General features: G+C 48.7%; 10 protein-coding genes across 10 annotated transcripts; 9 read left to right on the top strand and 1 right to left on the bottom strand.

The window, feature by feature from the left end:
- Positions 1–284: 284 nt before the first annotated feature.
- Positions 285–1,421, top strand: TbgDal_IX2320 (DNA-damage inducible protein DDI1-like protein,putative; the record flags this gene model as incomplete). Its single annotated transcript, XM_011778126.1, has 1 exon — positions 285–1,421. The coding sequence occupies one exon, from the start codon at positions 285–287 to the stop codon at positions 1,419–1,421; it is 1,137 nt and encodes a 378-aa protein (XP_011776428.1).
- Positions 1,422–2,038: 617 nt separating this feature from the next.
- On the top strand, positions 2,039–3,286 carry TbgDal_IX2330 (hypothetical protein, conserved; the record flags this gene model as incomplete). Its single annotated transcript, XM_011778127.1, has 1 exon — positions 2,039–3,286. The coding sequence occupies one exon, from the start codon at positions 2,039–2,041 to the stop codon at positions 3,284–3,286; it is 1,248 nt and encodes a 415-aa protein (XP_011776429.1).
- Positions 3,287–3,423: 137 nt separating this feature from the next.
- On the bottom strand, positions 3,424–3,756 carry TbgDal_IX2340 (conserved hypothetical protein, unlikely; the record flags this gene model as incomplete). The annotated part of the gene is made up of 1 exon (XM_011778128.1): positions 3,424–3,756. One exon carries the CDS (start codon positions 3,754–3,756, stop codon positions 3,424–3,426), a length of 333 nt encoding a protein of 110 aa, XP_011776430.1.
- A 231-nt stretch (positions 3,757–3,987) lies between these two features.
- Positions 3,988–5,283, top strand: TbgDal_IX2350 (hypothetical protein, conserved; the record flags this gene model as incomplete). Its single annotated transcript, XM_011778129.1, has 1 exon — positions 3,988–5,283. The coding sequence occupies one exon, from the start codon at positions 3,988–3,990 to the stop codon at positions 5,281–5,283; it is 1,296 nt and encodes a 431-aa protein (XP_011776431.1).
- Positions 5,284–5,667: 384 nt separating this feature from the next.
- On the top strand, positions 5,668–7,833 carry TbgDal_IX2360 (T. brucei spp.-specific protein; the record flags this gene model as incomplete). The annotated part of the gene is made up of 1 exon (XM_011778130.1): positions 5,668–7,833. One exon carries the CDS (start codon positions 5,668–5,670, stop codon positions 7,831–7,833), a length of 2,166 nt encoding a protein of 721 aa, XP_011776432.1.
- Positions 7,834–9,055: 1,222 nt separating this feature from the next.
- On the top strand, positions 9,056–9,472 carry TbgDal_IX2370 (conserved hypothetical protein, unlikely; the record flags this gene model as incomplete). The annotated part of the gene is made up of 1 exon (XM_011778131.1): positions 9,056–9,472. One exon carries the CDS (start codon positions 9,056–9,058, stop codon positions 9,470–9,472), a length of 417 nt encoding a protein of 138 aa, XP_011776433.1.
- Positions 9,473–10,051: 579 nt separating this feature from the next.
- Positions 10,052–12,559, top strand: TbgDal_IX2380 (HSP70-like protein; the record flags this gene model as incomplete). The annotated part of the gene is made up of 1 exon (XM_011778132.1): positions 10,052–12,559. The coding sequence occupies one exon, from the start codon at positions 10,052–10,054 to the stop codon at positions 12,557–12,559; it is 2,508 nt and encodes an 835-aa protein (XP_011776434.1).
- Positions 12,560–13,448: 889 nt separating this feature from the next.
- On the top strand, positions 13,449–14,882 carry TbgDal_IX2390 (metallo-peptidase, Clan ME, Family M16; the record flags this gene model as incomplete). Its single annotated transcript, XM_011778133.1, has 1 exon — positions 13,449–14,882. The coding sequence occupies one exon, from the start codon at positions 13,449–13,451 to the stop codon at positions 14,880–14,882; it is 1,434 nt and encodes a 477-aa protein (XP_011776435.1).
- Positions 14,883–15,713: 831 nt separating this feature from the next.
- Positions 15,714–18,773, top strand: TbgDal_IX2400 (hypothetical protein, conserved; the record flags this gene model as incomplete). Its single annotated transcript, XM_011778134.1, has 1 exon — positions 15,714–18,773. The coding sequence occupies one exon, from the start codon at positions 15,714–15,716 to the stop codon at positions 18,771–18,773; it is 3,060 nt and encodes a 1,019-aa protein (XP_011776436.1).
- A 484-nt stretch (positions 18,774–19,257) lies between these two features.
- TbgDal_IX2410 (hypothetical protein, conserved) lies at positions 19,258–19,638 on the top strand (the record flags this gene model as incomplete). The annotated part of the gene is made up of 1 exon (XM_011778135.1): positions 19,258–19,638. The coding sequence occupies one exon, from the start codon at positions 19,258–19,260 to the stop codon at positions 19,636–19,638; it is 381 nt and encodes a 126-aa protein (XP_011776437.1).
- Between the last annotated feature and the right edge of the window lie 803 nt (positions 19,639–20,441).

Genomic DNA, 20,441 nt, shown 5'->3' on the forward strand with positions numbered 1-20,441 from the left:
GCACGTTTAATTTCTTTGTGTTTGTAACCCCTATGTTGCCACTTTTACACCAAATGACGGGATCCCCCACGCCGATTCCGGCTCTTTCCCCACCCTCGGTTGGGGCGCCCTATCCATATTTCCGTTCCTACCTCTTCTCCCTTTCCAAACGACTGCACCTGAGATGACATACATCTGCAGCAAAAGTAAAGGACACCGCTTAGCTATTTGAACGAGGGAGGATACAGGGAACACGTTTCGTGGAGAGGGGGAGGCAAGAGTGTGCTCGTTTGGAGCATAAAGTGATGAAAATTACCTGTACGGATGAAAGTGGCAATGTGTACTCAGCGGAATTGGATCCAACCGCGATGGTTGAGGACCTTTCCGTTCTTGTAGAGGTGGAGATTGGTATACCCGTGGAGGAACAGTTGCTTATGGCACCTACCGGTGTGATATTGCGTCTGGATGAAACGTTTGGGGCCCAGGGTATAACAACTGACTGTTGTGTCACGGTGAGACGCCAGGTGTTGGGAGGAGGCTTGAAACGGCCAGCGGAAGAGCGACCAGACAGGATACCGGAAGTGCATGCCAGTGAAGAACGATCTCACATACTGGAGCTGTACGCAACCGAACTGATGTCTGACCAGGATCAGTTGCAGCAGCTCGTGTCGCCGGAGTTTGACGAAACAGACCCGGCCATACAGAGCAGGATATATGAGGAAATTAGTAAACGCAACGTGGAAGAGAACTTAGCAAATGCGCTTGAGTTTGCACCAGAGGCGTTCACCCGTGTAAGCATGCTCCACGTCACGGTTGAGATTAATAAGGTAAAGGTGAAGGCCTTGGTTGATTGCGGCGCGCAAACGTCCGTCGTGAGTGCCGCCACCGCCGAGCGCTGCGGCATCAATTGGTTGGTTGACAAGAGGGCAGTGGGTACCGTTCACGGTGTTGGTGAGCAGCGTTCGCTGGGTCGAATTCATCTTACGCAGGCAAACCTAGGTGGGTTGTTTATTCCCATCTCTCTAGTTGTACTAGAAAGTGAAACTTTTGATCTCATTATTGGACTAGACCAGATGAAAAAGCACCGCATGATCATTGACCTCAAGGACGATTGCCTGCGTGTGGGTGGTACCGCTATACCATTTCTCAGTGACTCAGAAGTATCGGAAGAACCGCATAGGGGGACACCATTTGTGCTTGGAGGTGGCGATGGCAACGAGGACAACAATGCCGCAGAAGTTCCGACGGCTGGCGCAAACCAGGGCACGGCAGCGAAAAGAAGTACGGCACCTTCCGGCCCTAACATCAGCTCCGCTGAAAAGGAGCAGGCAATCGAGACATTCGTTTCTCTAACCCACCTCGAAAGACAGCAGGCCATTGCACTCCTCGAGGCTGTGAACTGGAACCCACATGCGGCCATGTCACTTCTGATGGAGGAGTGATATGTTTGAGTTTAATGTAAAAGAGGAGGAGGGAGGAAAGGCCCCCATTCACGTGGGCGCGGGGAATGCGAAATAAAGGCGACATTAACCCCCTTTTTTATCGCTTGTGTGTGAGAGATTGGGGGATAAGTGGACTGCCTTATATACTTGGTGGCTCTTTCCCCTCCACCCTTTCAACTCGCGAGCGTGTGCCACGTTATGCTTTGTGAAACTTCTCACCACAATTTTTCTTGCTTGGACATTTGTTGTAACGTGTTGTCGGTGTTTTTGTAGGTGATGATATCGTTATTAATATTACCCTGTCTCACGGGGAAAGTACCATCTAAAAAAGTGGAGAGGAGGAAATGGATGAGTTTGGGGGAAGGATGAGCGAATATTTTGTGTTTTGCCACAGCCGCGTCACTCTCCATATTCTTTACAACATTTTAATCAACAAAGAACCACATATATTTGTGTACACACGTTCCAAGATACTTAGGTAAATGGTGGTACATTTTTTTTTCTGTTGCTTTCCCTGCATATGTGTGTGTATGTCGTTCATTTGCATATTTTGTTTTCCCCTTTCTTACATATTGAAGCAAATACCTTAGTGGTGGAACTTGTTGCAACAGTTTCTAATGTCCAAGTCTAGTCGTAAAATCACTTGCCTATTGCCCTCCGCTTCCAACCAAAGTGGCGATAAGAGGGGAGAGCTGCAATTGAAGAAGCAAGGACCAGGGGAGCAAACGGCCAATGAGGCTATAACGGTGCCAGATCTGAAACTAGACGAAACAGTCCGCATAAGGGAAATGTTTACGGAGTATATTAATGGTGAGTATGTAACCACACTATTTGACCTTCGCGTGCTCCTTTCAGAGCTTGGAGTATATCCCTCCGACGATGAAATGACACTTGTCATGACCGCATTTGAGAACAAAGTGAGTTTTACTAATCTCTGTAGGTACATGCGGTTTTACAAGAAAGAATTTTTGGAATCGAACAAGCAACGTCACCGTTCCAATGCCGCGCAAGATGAATGCGAGGACACGCTTCGTGCCTTTGTTTCACTTGGTGGCAACGAAGATGGAAGTGGGAGCGTCTTAGTGGAGGACTTACGGCAGGTGTGCAGAAACTTCGGCCTCACTATTGATATAAACGAGGCACTCAATGGTTTGAATGAGTCAGAGAGCCCCTTAACGTTGCGCTATATGGAATTTTGCAACCTGTGGAAACATCAAAGTCGTGAGCGAGGTGGGGAATCGGGAACAATACGCAGCCTTTCCTTAACCGATACCCTGTATACCTCTGGAGGCTTGGATGGGGAGGCTTCAAATTACATACACTTGCTTAATTTGTTGAAGCCCCACGTGAGCAACATAAGTTATGAACAAAGTACCCCCGCCATATGTACCCCACTGTTGGCCAGAGGTGATGAAAGTGATGCCAGACATTCACTTCCCAAGTCGGATGAAAAACACCTGCAGGAGCTAAAGCGGTTTTTATTACCATCTTTGGTTGGGAGTGCGGAGGATCCGGATGCCAATTCGTATGGAGCACAGAGGGACGACGGATATCAACTCCCAAGTTTAGTCCAACACATGACACCACGAGCAGATGCCGAGGAACGCCAACGACCGCTCCGACAGCGGAGGACCAAAGAGGCAGCGGCTCGACGCAGTGCTGGAAATGATGATAAATCTCATCCACCGACACAAGGCGGATTCCGGGCACCGAGTCCAATGATTCTCTCGCTGCGTAACCTTGCCGCGTATCGCCAAAGACTTCAAGCATTTGCTAAAAAAAAGGAAAAGTCAAGGAACAGGGAACGTGGGAAGGGAGGGCACGGTGTATCATCGTACTACGATGATGACGGAGCCCGCATTTAATTAACTGAGTACACAAATCTGGTGTTTTTTTTCTGTATCATTTGATTTTGTATAACAAAAAGAGAAGAATGGAGAATTTCCCCCTACTAAGGAAACAAGAAAGTGTAAAGAAAGAACACCAGGATGGAAGAGGAAAACTAGAAAAAAGGGGTATATATAAATATATATATATGTGTGTGTATTTCAGTGCCCCTGCGGCGGGGTATACTCTTCCAGAGCACCATAACTAATGTGTGATGGGTAACCCATGTGTTGAGAAGGAGGGAAGCGCTGTTACTGATAACCCGATGTAAAGCTGAGCGGAAATTACTGCTGCGCGGCACGTCAACGATGCATGTGGATGACGTCCTCCGTTGATGTGGTGTCGATGATGGCTGCAGGAGTTTCCCATCGCACAAGCAACCGATTTGTTTGCGAACATACGTCATAATGTACTTTACACTTGCCAGAAGTAATGTGTCTTGCCGCATTACCAAACTGCTACTTTTTGTTTTTTTCGTTGTATGGTTGGGGTCCGAAATTTGTAAACTTGGGAGTATCTATTGGGAGTCTTTTTCAGCCTTTTTCATCTGTATCCGCCTTCCCACAGCTATTCCTTCCTATATTATTCCTGTTTTTTTTTTTCATACGTGGCAGGTGCCTGTCTTCCCAGTCGAAAAAACTTGACATAGCCATATTGTTCATGCGGTAGGACCCTCCAAATGTCACTCAGGTCCACAATTCAGACGCATTTTACCGTACCCACGCGACATCATAGCACGCGGCAGCGCTCTTTTAGTGGCATGTTTTCTGCACCTGCTTCAACCACAGCAGGGGCTCCAACACCGATTCGGCGGTTTCCACTCAACAACACGCAAGCGGAACCCTCGCTTGGCTCACCATGTGAACTGGACTTCCAAAAGGGTGCTTTAACTGGCGATTGTGTGTGCGCCGACCGCCAACTGGAGTGGTTACGGCGAAATCTTGTGAAGTCGGAGAAGAGGGACTTTCACGGCATGAGCAAGGTGAAGATGCCGGAAGGGAACCCATCATGGCCACGTTACCATTTTCCGCTGCGTAGCTGCTCTTACATTTATGATCCTCCCAACGAATCTAAGCTTGCGTTTATTACTCCAGAGAACTACTGCAAGCTCTGCTGTGAGCCAGTTGAGTTGCCCATTCGCCATTGCGCATGGTGGGATCATGTGACACGAATGGCGGGCCTCCGCTTGACTGCTATTTATCCACGGCGTTGGGATCCATCTGCTCTGATGCAAGAGCTGCGGGCAGGGAAGTTTCCCGTGAGGTTTATGAATACCGAACGGCCACATCCTTACCTGCGCCCATCACATGACGGTCCGTCGTGGAGCGATTTACGTCAATGCTATGTTTTTGAAAGGGAAGCGGTTGTACGACGGGGCGAATTAAGAGCAATTTTGCACATACTATCCACAGATGTTAGTGGCGGTAGGCGGGTGCTGCGGGAATCTTTAGTGCTCTCACCCGACGGAAGCTACGCAGCAAACGTTGGTGAGCGCACTTTCCGGGCCTTCATCAGCAGACACATCACACCCTTGCTACCACCCATGGGCCCTGAGCCAACTACAAGGTTGCAACAGCGTTGCTGGGGCCGAAAAAACCTCGAGGCAATGTTTGATCTTTTGGGAGTAGAGGCGTTACAGAGACTTAGTGGTGTTGAGGAGGTGGCAGTAACCAAGAATGAGAAGGCTGCTGTGATGCGCCAAATAGTTTATGAACTGACAACCGTGCTGTCCGAATGCGATGCTAGAGAGCTGTCGGCGAGCAACGAACATGCAAATGAAGGTGCGCATAGCGTAAAAATCGCGAAAGATGAAACTCACATACAAGTCCGGCTGTTGGTGGAGTTGGCACTGCAGCGTTTGTCACATGAACTGATCCATCTTCACATGATGTTGCTCATAGAACGTGTGTGGAATGCGTATGCGAACCTGGGATACCCAGGTGAAGAAGCGTTTGAGGAAAGCACCTTTTGCTGAGGTTTATACTCGGAGGAACGAGTGTAGCGCGTCCGAGAATGTATTAATCGTTGTTTCACCTCGCATCAAGGGCTACTTTGTGGATACTGCTGCGAAAGCAGCGCCTGTTTTAAAAGTTAAGGTGCGGACAAAGGTGCCGTCCAATCGTTGTGCTGCCAAGGTTTGATAGTTTATGTCAATTTCTTTCCTCAACAAGAGCTTCAAAGAAGAAGTCGCTTTGTTTTCAAAGGTCGTGACACCCGACAACGAAAGTTGGGTGGTGGACGGTTTGTTGCAGAGGTGTTAAACGAAGCATGCTTGTTCTCTGCTGTTTCTCTCTCTCTCTCATGTCATTACTGCAGTCCCCATCCGTGGCGCGTGCAGAAAAAAAGGATCTGTGGAAAAATGAATGACCAGGACCGTTTTCACTCTCCCCTCTGGTGTGTGAATTACCCAATCGAGTTATGCTATTCTTCTAGCTGTCTAACACATCCCCTCTCATCTAATTATTGCTGTTGTTTTCAATGCACATATCTTTCCCTCAAATTGTGTGGTATGAACGAAGATACAGTTGTTTCTTGGAGAAACTCCTTTTGTACGATGGAAAACGCAAGGAATCTGGAGCAAACGATCCCACCAGTTAGTGTCCCTTGTCAAGCTGAAGACTCTGCTCATCCCTCGCTGCAGCAGGGCTCATTGTTCCCCTCTCGATTTTCTCGGTGCGTGAGCCCAGGCTCCATGCCGCTCCAACCAGATGCAGTTGTAGACGACCAGGCGGAGCCCACTTCGCCGCCGATATCACGCAACCAAAATGATGCCACATCGAACCCGAATGCTCCTGACGCATCCGTAGCACCGCGACCGGTGGAAGCCTGTGCCATAAGCACATTGGTTAATGACGATTCCTCTACCTTCCATCGGTCGCTGGATGCGCCTGAAGTTGTAAAGTCACCCGCGCTAACAGTAAGGAGACGTAAGATTGTTGCGGGAAGTAATTCCTTCCGCGGCTCAACTCAACTTGCCCAGAACTCTGTCAGTGATTTTAGCCTATCCAGGCAACACGTCGACGATTTTTCACTTACCGATGCGGAGAGCAAACATACTAATGGAATGTCCTTCAGCTCTCATGTTGCTGCGATCCCCATGCATGCGGTTGCGAGCTTGCTGTTCACAACACAGAGGAGGTCATTGATGGGACATTACTTCCACACGTGGTGGAGGTGCGCCTTGCTCGCTCGCCAAATTGGGGCTAATTTCAGAAGTCCCGAATCATCAAGAGAGGCTGCATCGACAGATTTGAGGAAGGCAGTGAGTGTCGCGCAAGCGAACCAGTTGTTAGGCAGGACGGAGATCCCTCACTTGAACCGGCCCGCGCTAATGTCATGCGACAGTTCCGTAAACGCCTCGCCATTCACTTCGCCCGTAAAAAGAGGGATCTCAACGGGAAAGTGTGTACCCAGCTGCTGCGCCCCGTCGTCGAGAGCTTCGTCTGCTCACCGGAGCCCTGGAATGCTGCTGGTCCCATTTGGCCCCACGAGAGACCAGTCCCCAGCCGTGCGGGGGCTTCAAAGGTTGAGCATAGGAAATTTGCAGTGTTCAAGAGATTTCTGCACGGGTATGACAAGGGAGACCCGATCCGACAGTGGAAGTAGCGGCACCGACCAACGCCCACCAGCGATTTCAGTAGATATGCTCCACGTTTACACGAGCATATTAACGGAAGAGGAGTGGGGGGCTCGCACCACAGTTATGCGAGAAGAGGCTTCCGAACGCTACAAAATTCAAACGCTCACAAGTGAGGTATTAGATCGAGATTTTAAGGAAGCTTTGTGTAGGAGGAGGGCTGTCATGCTTCGTGGATGCCCGCAATCGGATGGTTTGCGAAGAGCAAAAGGTGGCGGTAATAGGGAAGCTTGTGTTGACCGCCACCACTTACCGGGGCGGCCGGAGGGTTCGAGTGAGCGTCAAGGGTGTGCTCCGTTACCAAACTCAGCGGCCGCGATATACGTGCTGCCGGAAGCTGCAAATGCTCCGAAAAGCGAAAGTAAAGATGACCCCTTAAACGGCCTCATGGCGTGTACTTCTCCTCCATCGTCTCACGGCTGCAACCCACTAACAGCCGGGCCCGTAGGCAATACAGCGGGTGTGTCTCATGGAATACTACCCAACTCGTGCGCTTCTTTAGCAAGCAGTGGCGCTCACGCAGAGAACAGCATCTCCATTTGCATATCCAACTGTTCCGAAAACACGGTGGAATCAGGTCGACCTCACAATCCCTCCGAAGCCCCAAAAGGGGACACAACAGAGCCGATCAGGGAGCCGTTGGGATCGTCCAAACCCCAAAAAGATGATACGACCGCTGCAGACTGCACGGAAGCCAAAAAATTATTGGACGACTCATTGGAGCTTGACCTTCAGAGGTATTTGCAGCTGGATTTAGTGGATAGGGAACGTGAGGATAGGCTTCGCATCGTAAAGAAGTACCGCAATGGTCTACAGCAACTGTTAAACATTTTCTTTGGGAAGAAGCACTGTCGAACACGTCCTAATGATACTAGTAATCAAAATTAAGTGAACGAAGAGATCGGTAACACATTGACCCTTGTAATATTTGTGCGTCTACGTTTGTGCCCACTTGTTCAGTGTATCAGTGGGGCGGCGTGTATTTCTTGCCGTTGGCAGGTGCGCGCAGAGCTTACCGCGTCTATATATATATATATATATATAACATACATATGTGTGAAGTTGTACCTTTTGTTTTCCCCCTTTCATCCCTTCTCATTATGAGCTATTTTGTCTCTCTCTTGTTTTAGTTCTCCCCCCTTTTGCGCTTACATGTTTTTTTTTCTCGTGCCGCTTATGCATGACCACCGCAACGGATCGGGCAAAGGGAGAAAATAGGAGAGGGGGCTGTTCCTCCCCTTCCTTTCGGATTTTCTTTGTTTTTACACGTCTATTTCTGACCGATTTCTTTTTGTATCTGCTTTTCGGTGCGGCCTCGTTCCGTACCATTACTTCCCCTCTGTTTCTGCCGCCACGACATTTGTCTTGTGTTTTATCTTTCCCTTGAGCCTTTTGTTTTGTACCCGTACCTGTATTACCTGCTTTGTTTATTGCCTCCTTTCTCAGTAAAGGCTACCACCACGCAGTTCCTCCCTTTGATTTTCGTTCTCTCCTCTTCTTTTCCCCCATTTTTTCTTCATTTTTGTTACTTCTCACTACTATTAATTTTCTTCCGATGTTTTTTTTTTTGTGGTTGATATAATTAAAGGAATATTATGTGCGTGCGGCAGCGCTCCATCTCACGTTCCATCATTTATGCTTGATATTCCTATCTCTGCTCTCAATTTTCCTCATTTACCTTTTCCATTTGAGGATGTTGTGAAACAGACATGTTTACAAAATCGATTCATTGAAGGAATGGTGAGTTGGGGAATAGAACGAGTTAAGACAGCAAAACGAAACAAAAAAAGTGAAAGGAGGAAATACAAATGAAAATGGGGGAAAAGGAAAATGTGAGGTGCTTAAAATAAGATGAGAGAGCGCAACCACATATTCGGGTTGGATTGGATAACAGCTTAAGAAACATCTGAAACTTACCACCTGAAGGAGAATCCTCCAGTACACATATTCATCACATGTCTTGATATATTTATTTATTAATATTTGTGTGTGTGTGTGTGATTTTGTATTTGTGTGCATTTTTGTGTGTGTATGTGCCAAAAACCTTTTAGCTGTGCTTACATTTAATGCTCCCACATCATATGGTTTACGCCCGTCAACGCCTTCCAACATGCAAGTGCCAGTTTTTACTCAAACATCAAGGCCTTCGCATATTCATATTGAATTACGAGTGCTTGTACGTTCATCAACACGGGTCATATTAGCAGATGAGAGTAATATTGTGCATATTTTATGTATATATGCATGTACATATGCTTTAATATTTACATGTTTTTCTTTCCTCTTTTTAGCTCTGTTAAACCCTTTGACCCGATTTCTGTTTCTCCTTTTACTTTCTCCCTTCTTCCCCGTCACTCATATCTTATCTCATAAAGTGGTGCCGAACCTCCTTTTTTTTAAAAAAAAGTACAATACCCACCGCAGCGCTGATCATTATCAGGCGCGACTTCCAAGCCTAGCGAGGACTGCCTTGGTCGGCCAACTCCGTGCTTTTTGTTCTTTTATGTTACTTTTCACTTCCCGTTAGGGTGGAATGTTCAAAACGAAAATAGCAGGAAAAACTGAAAAGAATATTGTTGTTAGCATCATATATATATATATATGCATATATGTTATATGCATATATAACGTAATAGTAGAGGTACCCCAGTTTAGTTCCTTTTGACTCTCTCAATGGTTAACGACGAAGTTTCTCTGCTTGTTTTCCTCCCTCTGTCTTTTTTTTTTTTGAAAATTCTTTCTTCGTATCTCCAACCCTTTCACGAAGTCGTGATAACCATATCTATGGGGCAAAACTACATCCAAAAAGTATAGTTCTTCTTCAACTTACGTGGAGAAATGAGAGTGTAGACAAAGATGTAAGGTAACCCTTCTTTCATACATTTCTTTATTTATGTTATTCTACCCCCTTTTTTTTCACTTCTTATCACTCTTCTCCTACGCTGTCACGCCCACACGAGGGTGGTTGTTTTCCAGTAACCAAGGGACAAGTTGGGTTCGCTTTCATTAAAAGACCGGTTAAGCATTTCCTTTCTGTGGAAAAGAATCTATCGCGCAGAGAGGGCAGCTGCAGGCGTTTGAGCGCCCTAACGTACACGTTGCCGTCATGTCCATGCTCTGTTTGGCACAGTGGGCACTACTGTTGGTGTTGTGTCTGGTTGGTTGTTGCTGCACCGTGAGTGGAGGATCAGAAGTTTTGGCCGTAGACATTGGAGCTGACTGGGTGAAGGGTGCCACACGTGTGATTGGAGGCAGCACCGCCCCGCGGGCCAGCATAGTACTCAATGATCAGACAAACCGTAAGAGCCCACAATGTATCGCCTTTCGTATTGTGCCCAACGCCGGAAACGACACGTTGCGCAGCGTCGAGCGCTTATTTGCAGAGGAGGCTCGTTCTTTGGAACCACGCTTCCCCCAGCAGTCCATTTGCGGCCCTTCGCTACTCGCAGGACTGATCGTTTCGAAGGAAATCTCTGCGGGACAGAAAAATCACGAACAAACAGGTAATCAAAGGTCGGAACGTGAAGGTGTCATCTCTTTTAGTGATACCGATAGGTTTACGTATGTGGTTGTGCCGCAAATTCGCCGCAAGTCTGCGGTGGTTCGTATCACTCCGGGTGGTAGCAGTGAAGGTACAACCACCGCACCAATAGAGTTCACTGTGGAGGAGTTGATTGGAATGATTTTGGGACACATGAAACGGTCTGCGGAACGTTCGCTGGATGGTGCGCCGGTGCGACACCTTGTGTTGGTTGTGCCGACCTCCTCCAGTTTGGCGTACCGTCAAGCCATGGTTGACGCTGCTGCCGTGGTGGGTTTGCGAACTATCCGCCTCGTGCATGGTTCTGCAGCAGCTGCAACGCAGCTTGCACACCTCAATACAGAGACTTTATTTCGTGGTCATCCCTCCAACACAACTGAGAGAAAATATGCAATGATATACGACATGGGTAGTTCCAAAACCGAGGTGGCCGTGTTTCGTTTTACCCCTGCTACCGCACGTGACGACTTTGGGACAGTTACTCTGGTGGCTTCCGCTACAAACCATACGCTGGGAGGCAGGTCGTTCGACCGCTGTCTTGCACGTTATGTGGAGAGAAATTTGTTCCCCGCCGCGAAGCCAACACCGGTCACGCCGGTACTAGACAGAAAACCGGTTACAGCCACCACTCGGCGCGCAGTGGTTAGCCTGCTACGCGCCGTCAACGCGGCGAGGGAGCGGTTGTCGGTAAATCAAAATGTTCCTTTTGTTGTGCCCGGCGTTCGTGAAGACGGGGGCGACTTCATCGCAAATATTTCTCGTGCGCAGTTCGAAGAAGCCTGTGGTGAATTGTTTAACGAGGCAGTACGGCTTCGTGACCACGCCATTACGCAGACGAATGGTACGGTGCGGTCACTCAGTGAGTTGGTGCGCCTTGAACTAATTGGTGGTGCCACACGTATGCCAAAACTGCAGGAACGGTTGAGTGAAGGTTACGGTAAACCGGCGGATAGAACTCTTAACAGTGATGAGGCAGTTGTCTCAGGAGCGGCACTGATGATCCACGACACCCTCAGCCGAATTCGCGTTATGGAGTCCTTGACAAATGATATCTACTTCACTGCCTCACCCCCGATTAAGGAATCAAATGAAACCAAGCCTCATCGTAACCTTCTGTTTGCCAAGCGGAACACCACCGTTCCGGCAGCCCGGTCGCTAATATTTCCAAACCGCACAGCCGACTTCACACTAACGCTTCACGACGGTAACGGACGCTACTCGCGTTCTGTGCTAGTGAGTGGTGTGAGTGGGAGCATGAATGCTGCGCGCGAGAAGGAAAAGGAAATGAGTACCGAAAGAGCGAACAAAGTTACCAAAACTTCTGTGGTCCTCCGCCAGGTAGAGGTGGTGGTGGAGGTGGTGCTCAGTAGAAGCGGGCTGCCCTATGTGGCCGGTTCGTACGTCCACGCTAGATACGCGGAGCAGGTGATTGTGCTACCTTCGGTGAAAAAGACTGGGGATAACGAAACTACGGCACAAAAGGACGAGAACAACAATCCGTCTCAAAACGAAACTGACACGACGAGTACCATTAGCCCCGGGAGGGAAAAGAGAAGTGGGGGTTCTCCGTCTGCAGCAAATTCTAATAGCGCGAAAATGCAAAACTCCAGAGCAGATGAAGCAAAAGAGAATGAGACCCCAACCGGTGACGAAATCCTGGAAGTCAATGAGAGGGATGCAGGAACTGGTGGGAAGAATAACAATGCAAAAGTGAGGCATTTTGCACTTCGCTTTCCGTTGAACAATACTCCAGCACCTTCCTCAACTTCGCAAGGCGGTGTGAACATGAACAAAGAGGAGGCCCTTGCAGCGCGGAACCGCCTTCGTGCACTTCAGCGCCTTGACGACGAGCGGTTGCGGCGTAGTGGTCTGCTTAATGACGTCGAGTCCCTGCTCCTTCATTACAAGTCCCTTGATGCCTGGTCTACGCAGCAAAGCGATGATAACTCGAATGACTGGCGGTCCGTTGTGAAGGACGTGTCACGGTGGTTTGATGAAGTTGGGGGCGACGTTGACGTGACAGAGTTGCAGAAGCAATATCAACGTCTGAAGGACCTAAAGCTCGGTGAGTGAGCCCCCTACACCTACACATACACGCACACACACACTCACTCACTCTGTTCACTTTTCAGGGACCTTTCGCGTGCCAGCCTCAGTGACGTACTTACGAAAGAAGGGAAGTGTCGGACTTCATGCTGATATTATTGGTAGAGCTTGCTAGCATGGTACATGACAGGACGGCATATGTCCCTTGCGATCGTTAGGTGAGGGGAGGAAAAAAAAAAATGGAGTAACAAAGGTTTTTACTATGTGGGAATCTCGGGCTCTAGCATTTGCTTGGTTCCTACATTTGTATTGTGCGTGTTGGCTCCGTTGCTTCTCCCCGCTTGCACTTTAATTCTCAAGTATCCTCCCTGAGTTTGGGTCATGCTTAAGTGTTTTTTAAGCAACAGTTTGCCATAGAAGCTGGTTATGTTGTGCGTTTTTTTCTTTTCATTCAATTAACCAGCTCCCATGGACCCATAACTTCTACTGTGTCTTACTGTTTCACATACTTTAAAAACACCCTATATTCCACCCACGCTGCCCAACGCCAGTTACAATGTTTCTTTTTTGCGTCTTTTGATTTCATTACTGCTAAACTGTCATTGTTGAAACCCTCTCTCTTTTCGCTTTTTTTTTTTTGTGTGTGTGTGTATGTTTGCAGATTACCGATAATAGGTGGGAAGAAGCAGGCACAAACAGGAGGTGGTCGAAGAAAAGATTAGGAAACATCTCCTCATCGCAGCTCTTTATTACTGTCTTTTCTTTTGAGCCGCAGTTTACACCTGTATTCCTCTGTTTTCGTTTAACTCCGGAGGTAACACAGGCGTGTCATTAGATTCGGAAAGAGGCAAAACTAGTACGTGTCCGTAGCGGCAATTTTTTTTTTTTTGTGTGTGCGAGGGCCTAACAACAACAAATGTTTCGTCCATCCTTTTGCAGATGTCTTCCCGTGCTGAACTGCACGCTGAGCGCTCCTCAATGTGCTGCTGCGATTGACCGTTGCACACCGGTTGTTTACTCTTCACTTCCCAACGGATGTCGTGTGGCCACCGAATATTTGCCAAATTGTCAGTTTGCCACCGTTGGGGTGTGGATTGACGCAGGCAGTCGCTTCGAGGATATTAACAACAACGGCGTTGCGCACTTTCTTGAACACATGAACTTCAAAGGCACTGCAAAGTACTCCAAGCGTGCCGTGGAAGATCTCTTCGAGCATAGGGGGGCCCACTTCAATGCATACACTTCGCGTGACCGAACAGCATATTACGTGAAGGCGTTCAAATATGATGTGGAGAAAATGATTGATGTTGTCTCGGATTTACTGCAAAACGGCAGATACGACCCAAGCGATGTCGAGTTGGAGAGGCCGACAATCCTAGCCGAGATGCGGGAGGTGGAGGAGCTGGTGGATGAAGTGCTCATGGATAACCTCCATCAGGCAGCTTACGACCCGGCACACTGCGGGCTTCCGCTCACTATTCTAGGCCCTGTGGAAAACATTTCCTCCCGCATAAACCGTGACATGATACAGGAGTTTGTTCGGGTGCACTACACCGGCCCGCGCATGTCTTTCATTAGTTCCGGTGGCATCCATCCAGATGAAGCACATAGGCTTGCCGAGAAGTTCTTTGGAAACCTCCCTGCAGCGAACAACTCCCCACTGCTGCAGTCACAATACCGGGGTGGTTACACCGTGATGTGGAACGAACAAATGGCCACGGCAAATACCGCTTTCGCGTATCCTATATGCGGGGCCATACACGACGACAGCTACGCACTACAGTTAGTTCATAACGTTATTGGGCAAGTGCGTGAAGGACAACATGACCAATTTGCTCATCAGCGACTGAACCCGCGGCTCCCGTGGGAAAAGTTGTCAAACCTGGTCCAGCTGCGACCTTTCTATACTCCATACAAAGAGACTAGTCTCCTTGGGTATCAGTTAGTTACTATGCGCACGGCAGTCGCTGACGCCAACGGCGGTGTTCAGCGAGATGAGAGCCAGACTGTGTTGCTGGATCACATGCTAAAGTTGTTTAATGAGCTGTCTACCAAAGCTGTTGACGCTGCACTCCTCGAGGAGGCAAAAAGTGAGTATAAGTCATCGGTTATGATGATGCGAGACAGCACAACAAATAGCGCGGAGGACTTGGGTCGGCAGATGATTCACCTTGGTCGACGCGTGCCTCTGCGGGAGGTGTTCGAGCGAGTGGATGCCGTCACTCCAGCAGTGTTTCGTGACACATTAGCGAAGTACGTACAAGCGGTTCAACCTACAGTTTCGTACATTGGTTCGGCCTCCGCTGTCCCTCGATTTGACGCCCTCACACAAGTAAAGCACATACTTTGATGGAATCGGCGCCGCTGAATGAGGCGGTATGAGCCTGACTTCGAGGTGGAAAAGGTGAGGGAGAGGAAAATGATGAAATAAGGTGCGGAAGAACGAATAATAGCAACTGTGGTGTTGTAAAGGATGGTGGAAGAAAGCCGCACACGTGGACAAGTACGTGGGTTTGCCTTGTGACGTGGCAGAACAACTACGAAGGCTGATAATTAGGTATTTTGGTGTCTGTGAAGAAGTGAGAAGGCAACGGTGGCAGAACTGCGGCTGAAGGAAGGGGAGTGAGTTGAATATCAGTGGAGGTGGAGGAGAAAGAGGAGCCCCGGTCCGGTTGCGCACAGTTTTCTTTTGAAGGAACACTAACATATGTTGAACCACCTTGTCTGGTCACTAACGTCATCTCTTGGTGGTTCCTCGTTACTGCGTTAAAGCGGCACCCCGTCTGCCAGACCCTGTACCTCTTGTTTTCGTTCGAACTGAATTTATAGCGGCCTACAGCTCAGTTTTATTTACTAGTAGGCTACCGTGCGATTTCCATAACTTTTCTTTTTTTTTAAAAAAAAAGTGCTTTCAGTCATATTGATACACTCGTTGCATCTCCTTCCACATTCTGGCCATTCTGTGTGCTCGTGTGGGGAAGTTGGGTTACATGTTGAGTTAGCTGGATCAGCTGTCACAGACTAGCGCTTTTTTCATCGACAAAAAGAGCAGTGTAGGCTCCACATTGTGTAAAAATATAGCAGAAAGGTGCTTACACCAAGAAGAAAGGACAGGATAGGCGAGACACCGTAAAATCTGGGAAGTGTAAGAAGATAAGGAAAGCCTAGCCGCCGTGCATGTATGAAGCGGGATGAACTGTTTGCTGCTTTGCAGGAAATACCGTGGGTTCCATGCCCGGAAAGTGAGGGTCGTCCACGCTACCGAGCAGCAGAAGCATTTCACTGCACATTTTGTGCATACACTGTTTGCGCTCGGTGTTATGACGCCATTCCGTCGTCCCTTCTCTCATTGGCAACCACAACAACTAGTGGCGGCACCGGCGGTGAAGGTGGCGCTGCGACAAACTCAGAAAAGAGTCTTGCCGACAGGACACCCACCCAAGCGTTTACTCCAAACTCACGCGGGAGTGACACACCTAACAGTGCCGACGACTTCATGAAACCCCGCTGTTTTTTGTGTCGCTCGGGGGTTCTCGAGAAGGAATCTGTGCCCGTGTTCGAATGGACATGTGAGGGTCCACGTCCTCCACGTCGACTCACTCGAGGTCAAGGGGCATCGTATGATGTGGATGTGGTTCAGCGTTACTACACCATGAAGGAGCAACGTGAGAAGAGAGCCCAATCGCAAGCACCGCTAACGGCTCAGTTTCTCGGCACAGAACCGTCGCCCACCGAGTTTGGTGGCAACATCGGTGTGCCTCCGGAGGCGTCTCGCACTGGAGTGTTGGGTCGGCGGCCGTTCTGTGAGGAGGGTTGTAGTTTTTCGTGTGTTGTGCAGAACCCAAGGTTGGAGCAATCGCTAGTATGGTGTGGCGTGAATCGGCAGCTGCGGGAGTCCCACCCCTCCATCACAGGGGAAGAGACCATTACACCGTTGCACACGATTCGCTGTCCACCTACTCTCCCAGGGTTACCTCCGCATAAGCTCCGGGTGCACATTCCATATGGCTCGTATGGCATTCATAAGATCCATGCAGTGGCGCTGTACGTCACCGAGGACATCTACCGGAGAGCTACAGCGAGGTCGGGGTCGCCTCGACCTGTTGTCAAATCACCAGGAGGTCGACGGATGGAACAGGGGCACCCACAGCGAGATGGGCAGTTGATGGCGGTTAAGGAGCTGCCACGCAACACCGTACGCCCGTTGCTCGTTGTCGACGTACTGCATCGTACCGCCACCAGCGATCCGGTGAGGAATCTTTTGCCAACGCAATGGCTTCCGGAGCATATGCGACGTCCACCTAGCAGAATCTGCTCGCCTAGAAGAGAAAATAGTATCACGGAGACGGCGGGGTGTGTTGGCTCAGGTGGGACAGAGGGGAACGAAGGTGAGGGTCAGAATAATGGAACTGAAACTAAAGGCAACGCAGAGCCTCCTGTTATGGGGGAAGGTGAACCTCACTTGACGTGGCCAGAGGGGATCCGATGCGAGGAACTGTTGCTAGCGGTTGACTATCTACTACAGGGCCGTTCCGTAGCTGTGTACGGAATTGCATCAAAATACTTTTTTCTTCGCCACGTTGCGCAATCCGCCGAGTTAAGAAATTTGGGAGTAGCCTTTGTGGATGGCTACCGCTCTTCTGCAAACCGTGTGACTCGGCAGCTGCGGGAAATTAGCAAGCAATTGCAGGAACAGCGTCATATCGTAGAAAAGGAGGTGCTGCGCAACCTCGTTTTTCGTGGAGGGGACTGTGATCCGTTTCTGCGTATCAGTCGTTCGCAAGCACCGTCGCGGGATGAATGCGGAAACCCGTCTGATCAATGTTATTTGGTGGTTTCCTCCTCAACATCTTCGGAGTCGTCGCGAAGTCGCTCTTACCGCTCCCCTGTGAGAGACGTTTCGGTCGCGATGATGGGCGGTTCCACCGAAAAAAGGCGAGAAAATATGGGACTAAAAGTGGGAGATCCTGGTTGTTGTGACTTAACTGCAGCCAAAACATTAAAGGCGACTACCCCACAGCGCAAGGAGAGCATGACTGTGTGTTCCCCCGCACCCATTTCGATGAAGCGAGAACGGTCCGTGATGCTTGTGCAGGATGGCGGGCACTCTGATATTAAGAGAACTACTCAGCAAACTGCGCAGGGTTCGAAAAGACGGTGCGGAGAAAAAGTGTGTGACGCTGCCGGAACGGGTGGGTGGCGCCAAACTCATCCCGAGGCTGTGGAAACCAGCAGAAAAGTGCGGCTGTGGCTGCGACGGTATTACCTGAGCGAGGTATCAGACTGGAATTACAGCGTACCTTTATATGAAACTCCTTGTGGTGAGCGGCGATGCCGGGAAACGGAAACGGCCGTAACGTCGGTTCCGCTATCGGAGAGTGAAAACACTTGCCTGCAACCACGGTATACGGTTTCATCTCCAGACATCATGCGCCGGCTTCGTGTCGAATGCGGCGCTCCCCTCCGTTCGTGCGTGCAGTGGAAGTCGCTTCCATCCTACACAGCTCAGATGCTCACGGGGGGACTTGCTGCACAATCTGCCAATCCTCCAGTTCATTATAGCGACTATGTTCCGAGGTTGATCCTAGTAGTGCATGGCATAGACGAACTCGACCCACCACTTCTGGTAGAGCTTCAGAACATTGCACGTGACCATCCCAATCGTGTAATGTTGCTGTGCTCATTCGACGATCCAAACTGGGCCATGTCAAACAGTGCGGCGCAGTTGGAGCCGTTTCGATTGGCGTATGTACACCTCCGCTCGATGTTGCTTCCACGGGTGCATGAAATGGCATGTGTTAAAAGTCTCACGTTGCTCACAGACCTTGAGGCAGCAGCAGCAGGGGGGAAAAGGTTTGGTCATCACGGGTTAAGAGGAAGTCTTGGCCCTGGGACCTCTTTACCACTTCAAGACACCATTAGACGTATACTTTTTAGCCTTCCCGCCACGTTTACTGATGTCTTACGATGCATGATTGAGCGACAGGAAGCGTCGGGCGAAAATGTCTTCGTTCCCATGAGCCTCCACCAGCAACACTTCGACGATCGAGGAATGATGATTTCAGTGGGCCGCCTCAGAGCGATTGAACGGGAACTAACATCCAATCGGCTGGCTGTGTTTGATGCAGCAGAAAATAAATTGATGATTCCTCAACACAAAAAACTGCTGCGGGTGTTGGAGGAAGTCGCGGAACAGAGACAAAACACTCGGTCAAACGGTGGAGCTCCAGTGGAGGCATAAGTTGATCATTTGTTGTACCGTCCCCAATGGTTCCCAACAGCTGTACCAACATACGTTTTCCATATGAATAACCAAAAGCACCCACAGATACATGTTCATCTACATATCCATATATACACATATATGCATATATAGGTGTTTGTATCCATCACGCCTATCACTGAGTCGTCACGTACCCCTCAGCGTATCGCAATTTATTTTTATTTTTTTTGCTCCCTGGTGGGGCATTTGTTCGCAGCGAGCTGTTTTCCGTCACCATTTACTCCTCTTTTTGTTCTTGTCTTTTCTTTTTCCCCCTACACGAAACTTTGTCTTTCATGTGTAAACGTACAAACGTGAGGAGTTGATTAAATAAAAGGTTCACTACCCTGAACAAAGTGAGAAAGCACCCGTATAAGGAAGACCGCAACGGGGGGAAACGGGGTACATTTCTGGTGAGAGGGATATTATATATATATATATATATATTAATTTATTTTTTGAAATGTTTGTAATGAAGTTACTGGATGCACTAGCAGACGCAGCCGTTCTGCTAATGTTCAACGTTAGCCCAACCAACTCAGGAAGTGATAACGACGAAGAAGAGGAAACCGTCGAACAACACTTTGTTGAACCAAACAATATAAGTTATATGGAGCGTCACACGGCATATGCAACGGGACCATTGGATATCGACGGCGGCAGCAGCGATAGCAATTGCGTTTTAACAGCACCAAGTATGACAGTGACGACGTCAGCAGATGGCAGTAGCTTCGTCCAACTGACGGAAGAGGATATGCAACTTATGCCCGAGGAGCAGTCAATCAGTGGCGGGAGCTATGACGAGACACGCACTCCCGAATCGGTCAATGTGGTAAACTCTTGATTCTTGAAGCTCCGACTAGTCACGTTCCTCCTAAAATTTACTGTTTCGTTTTTTAAATCTATTTTATTTATTTATTTTTGTAGGTGCCAATTTTTATTCAATTGCATATCGTTGTGACGAATGCGATATATATATATATATATATTTCTCTTTCTCCCCTGTAAAAGACCGGCATGACATGACCGCAAGTAACGAGATGACAGTTGTGGTGTCATCATTTGTTACAACGAACGAGGGGAGCCACATATAAGTCTTTTTCCCCTTGAACCTTCTCCGTGATGTAAAGTGTTGATGTGCAACACAGTAAAGGAGGACTGGTGTTGGGGTTGAGGGTACCGAGGCAGTTATTTTTTTCTTTTATATATATATATTTTACTTTTCTTCCGTTGTTTACCTAATGCGTTTATGGGGTGTACACTCTGTCTCCAACAACATTACTAATATTATCACCGTCATTATTATCTCGCTTTCAATATTTCCTCTGTATTTTATTTGCTTTCCAGTAACTTACCTCAGTTGCATGTGGGCTCCGTCACGTAGCCGAGGATAGTCACAAGGAGGCGTGCCTTCCTTCCTTTTTCCTTTTTTCCTTTTTTTTTTTTTCGTAATGTGCGCGTGTGTGTCTCTCTATGTTCCCTTTCCCTTTCGCCTTCAGGCTGTGAATATATGATAACGCGCTCCAAGCTGTCTTGGGATTGGAGAGGAGCAGTGGTGTCGTGTGTGACTGTATTGGCGGTAGAGAAGTGTTAAGAGCGGTATTCTCTGAACCTCTTCAGGCGCCATAGTGTAGACATGAAGACATC

The sequence above is a fragment of the Trypanosoma brucei genome, chromosome 9 (assembly GCF_000210295.1).
Source record: "Trypanosoma brucei gambiense DAL972 chromosome 9, complete sequence".
NCBI lineage: Eukaryota > Euglenozoa > Kinetoplastea > Trypanosomatida > Trypanosomatidae > Trypanosoma > Trypanosoma brucei.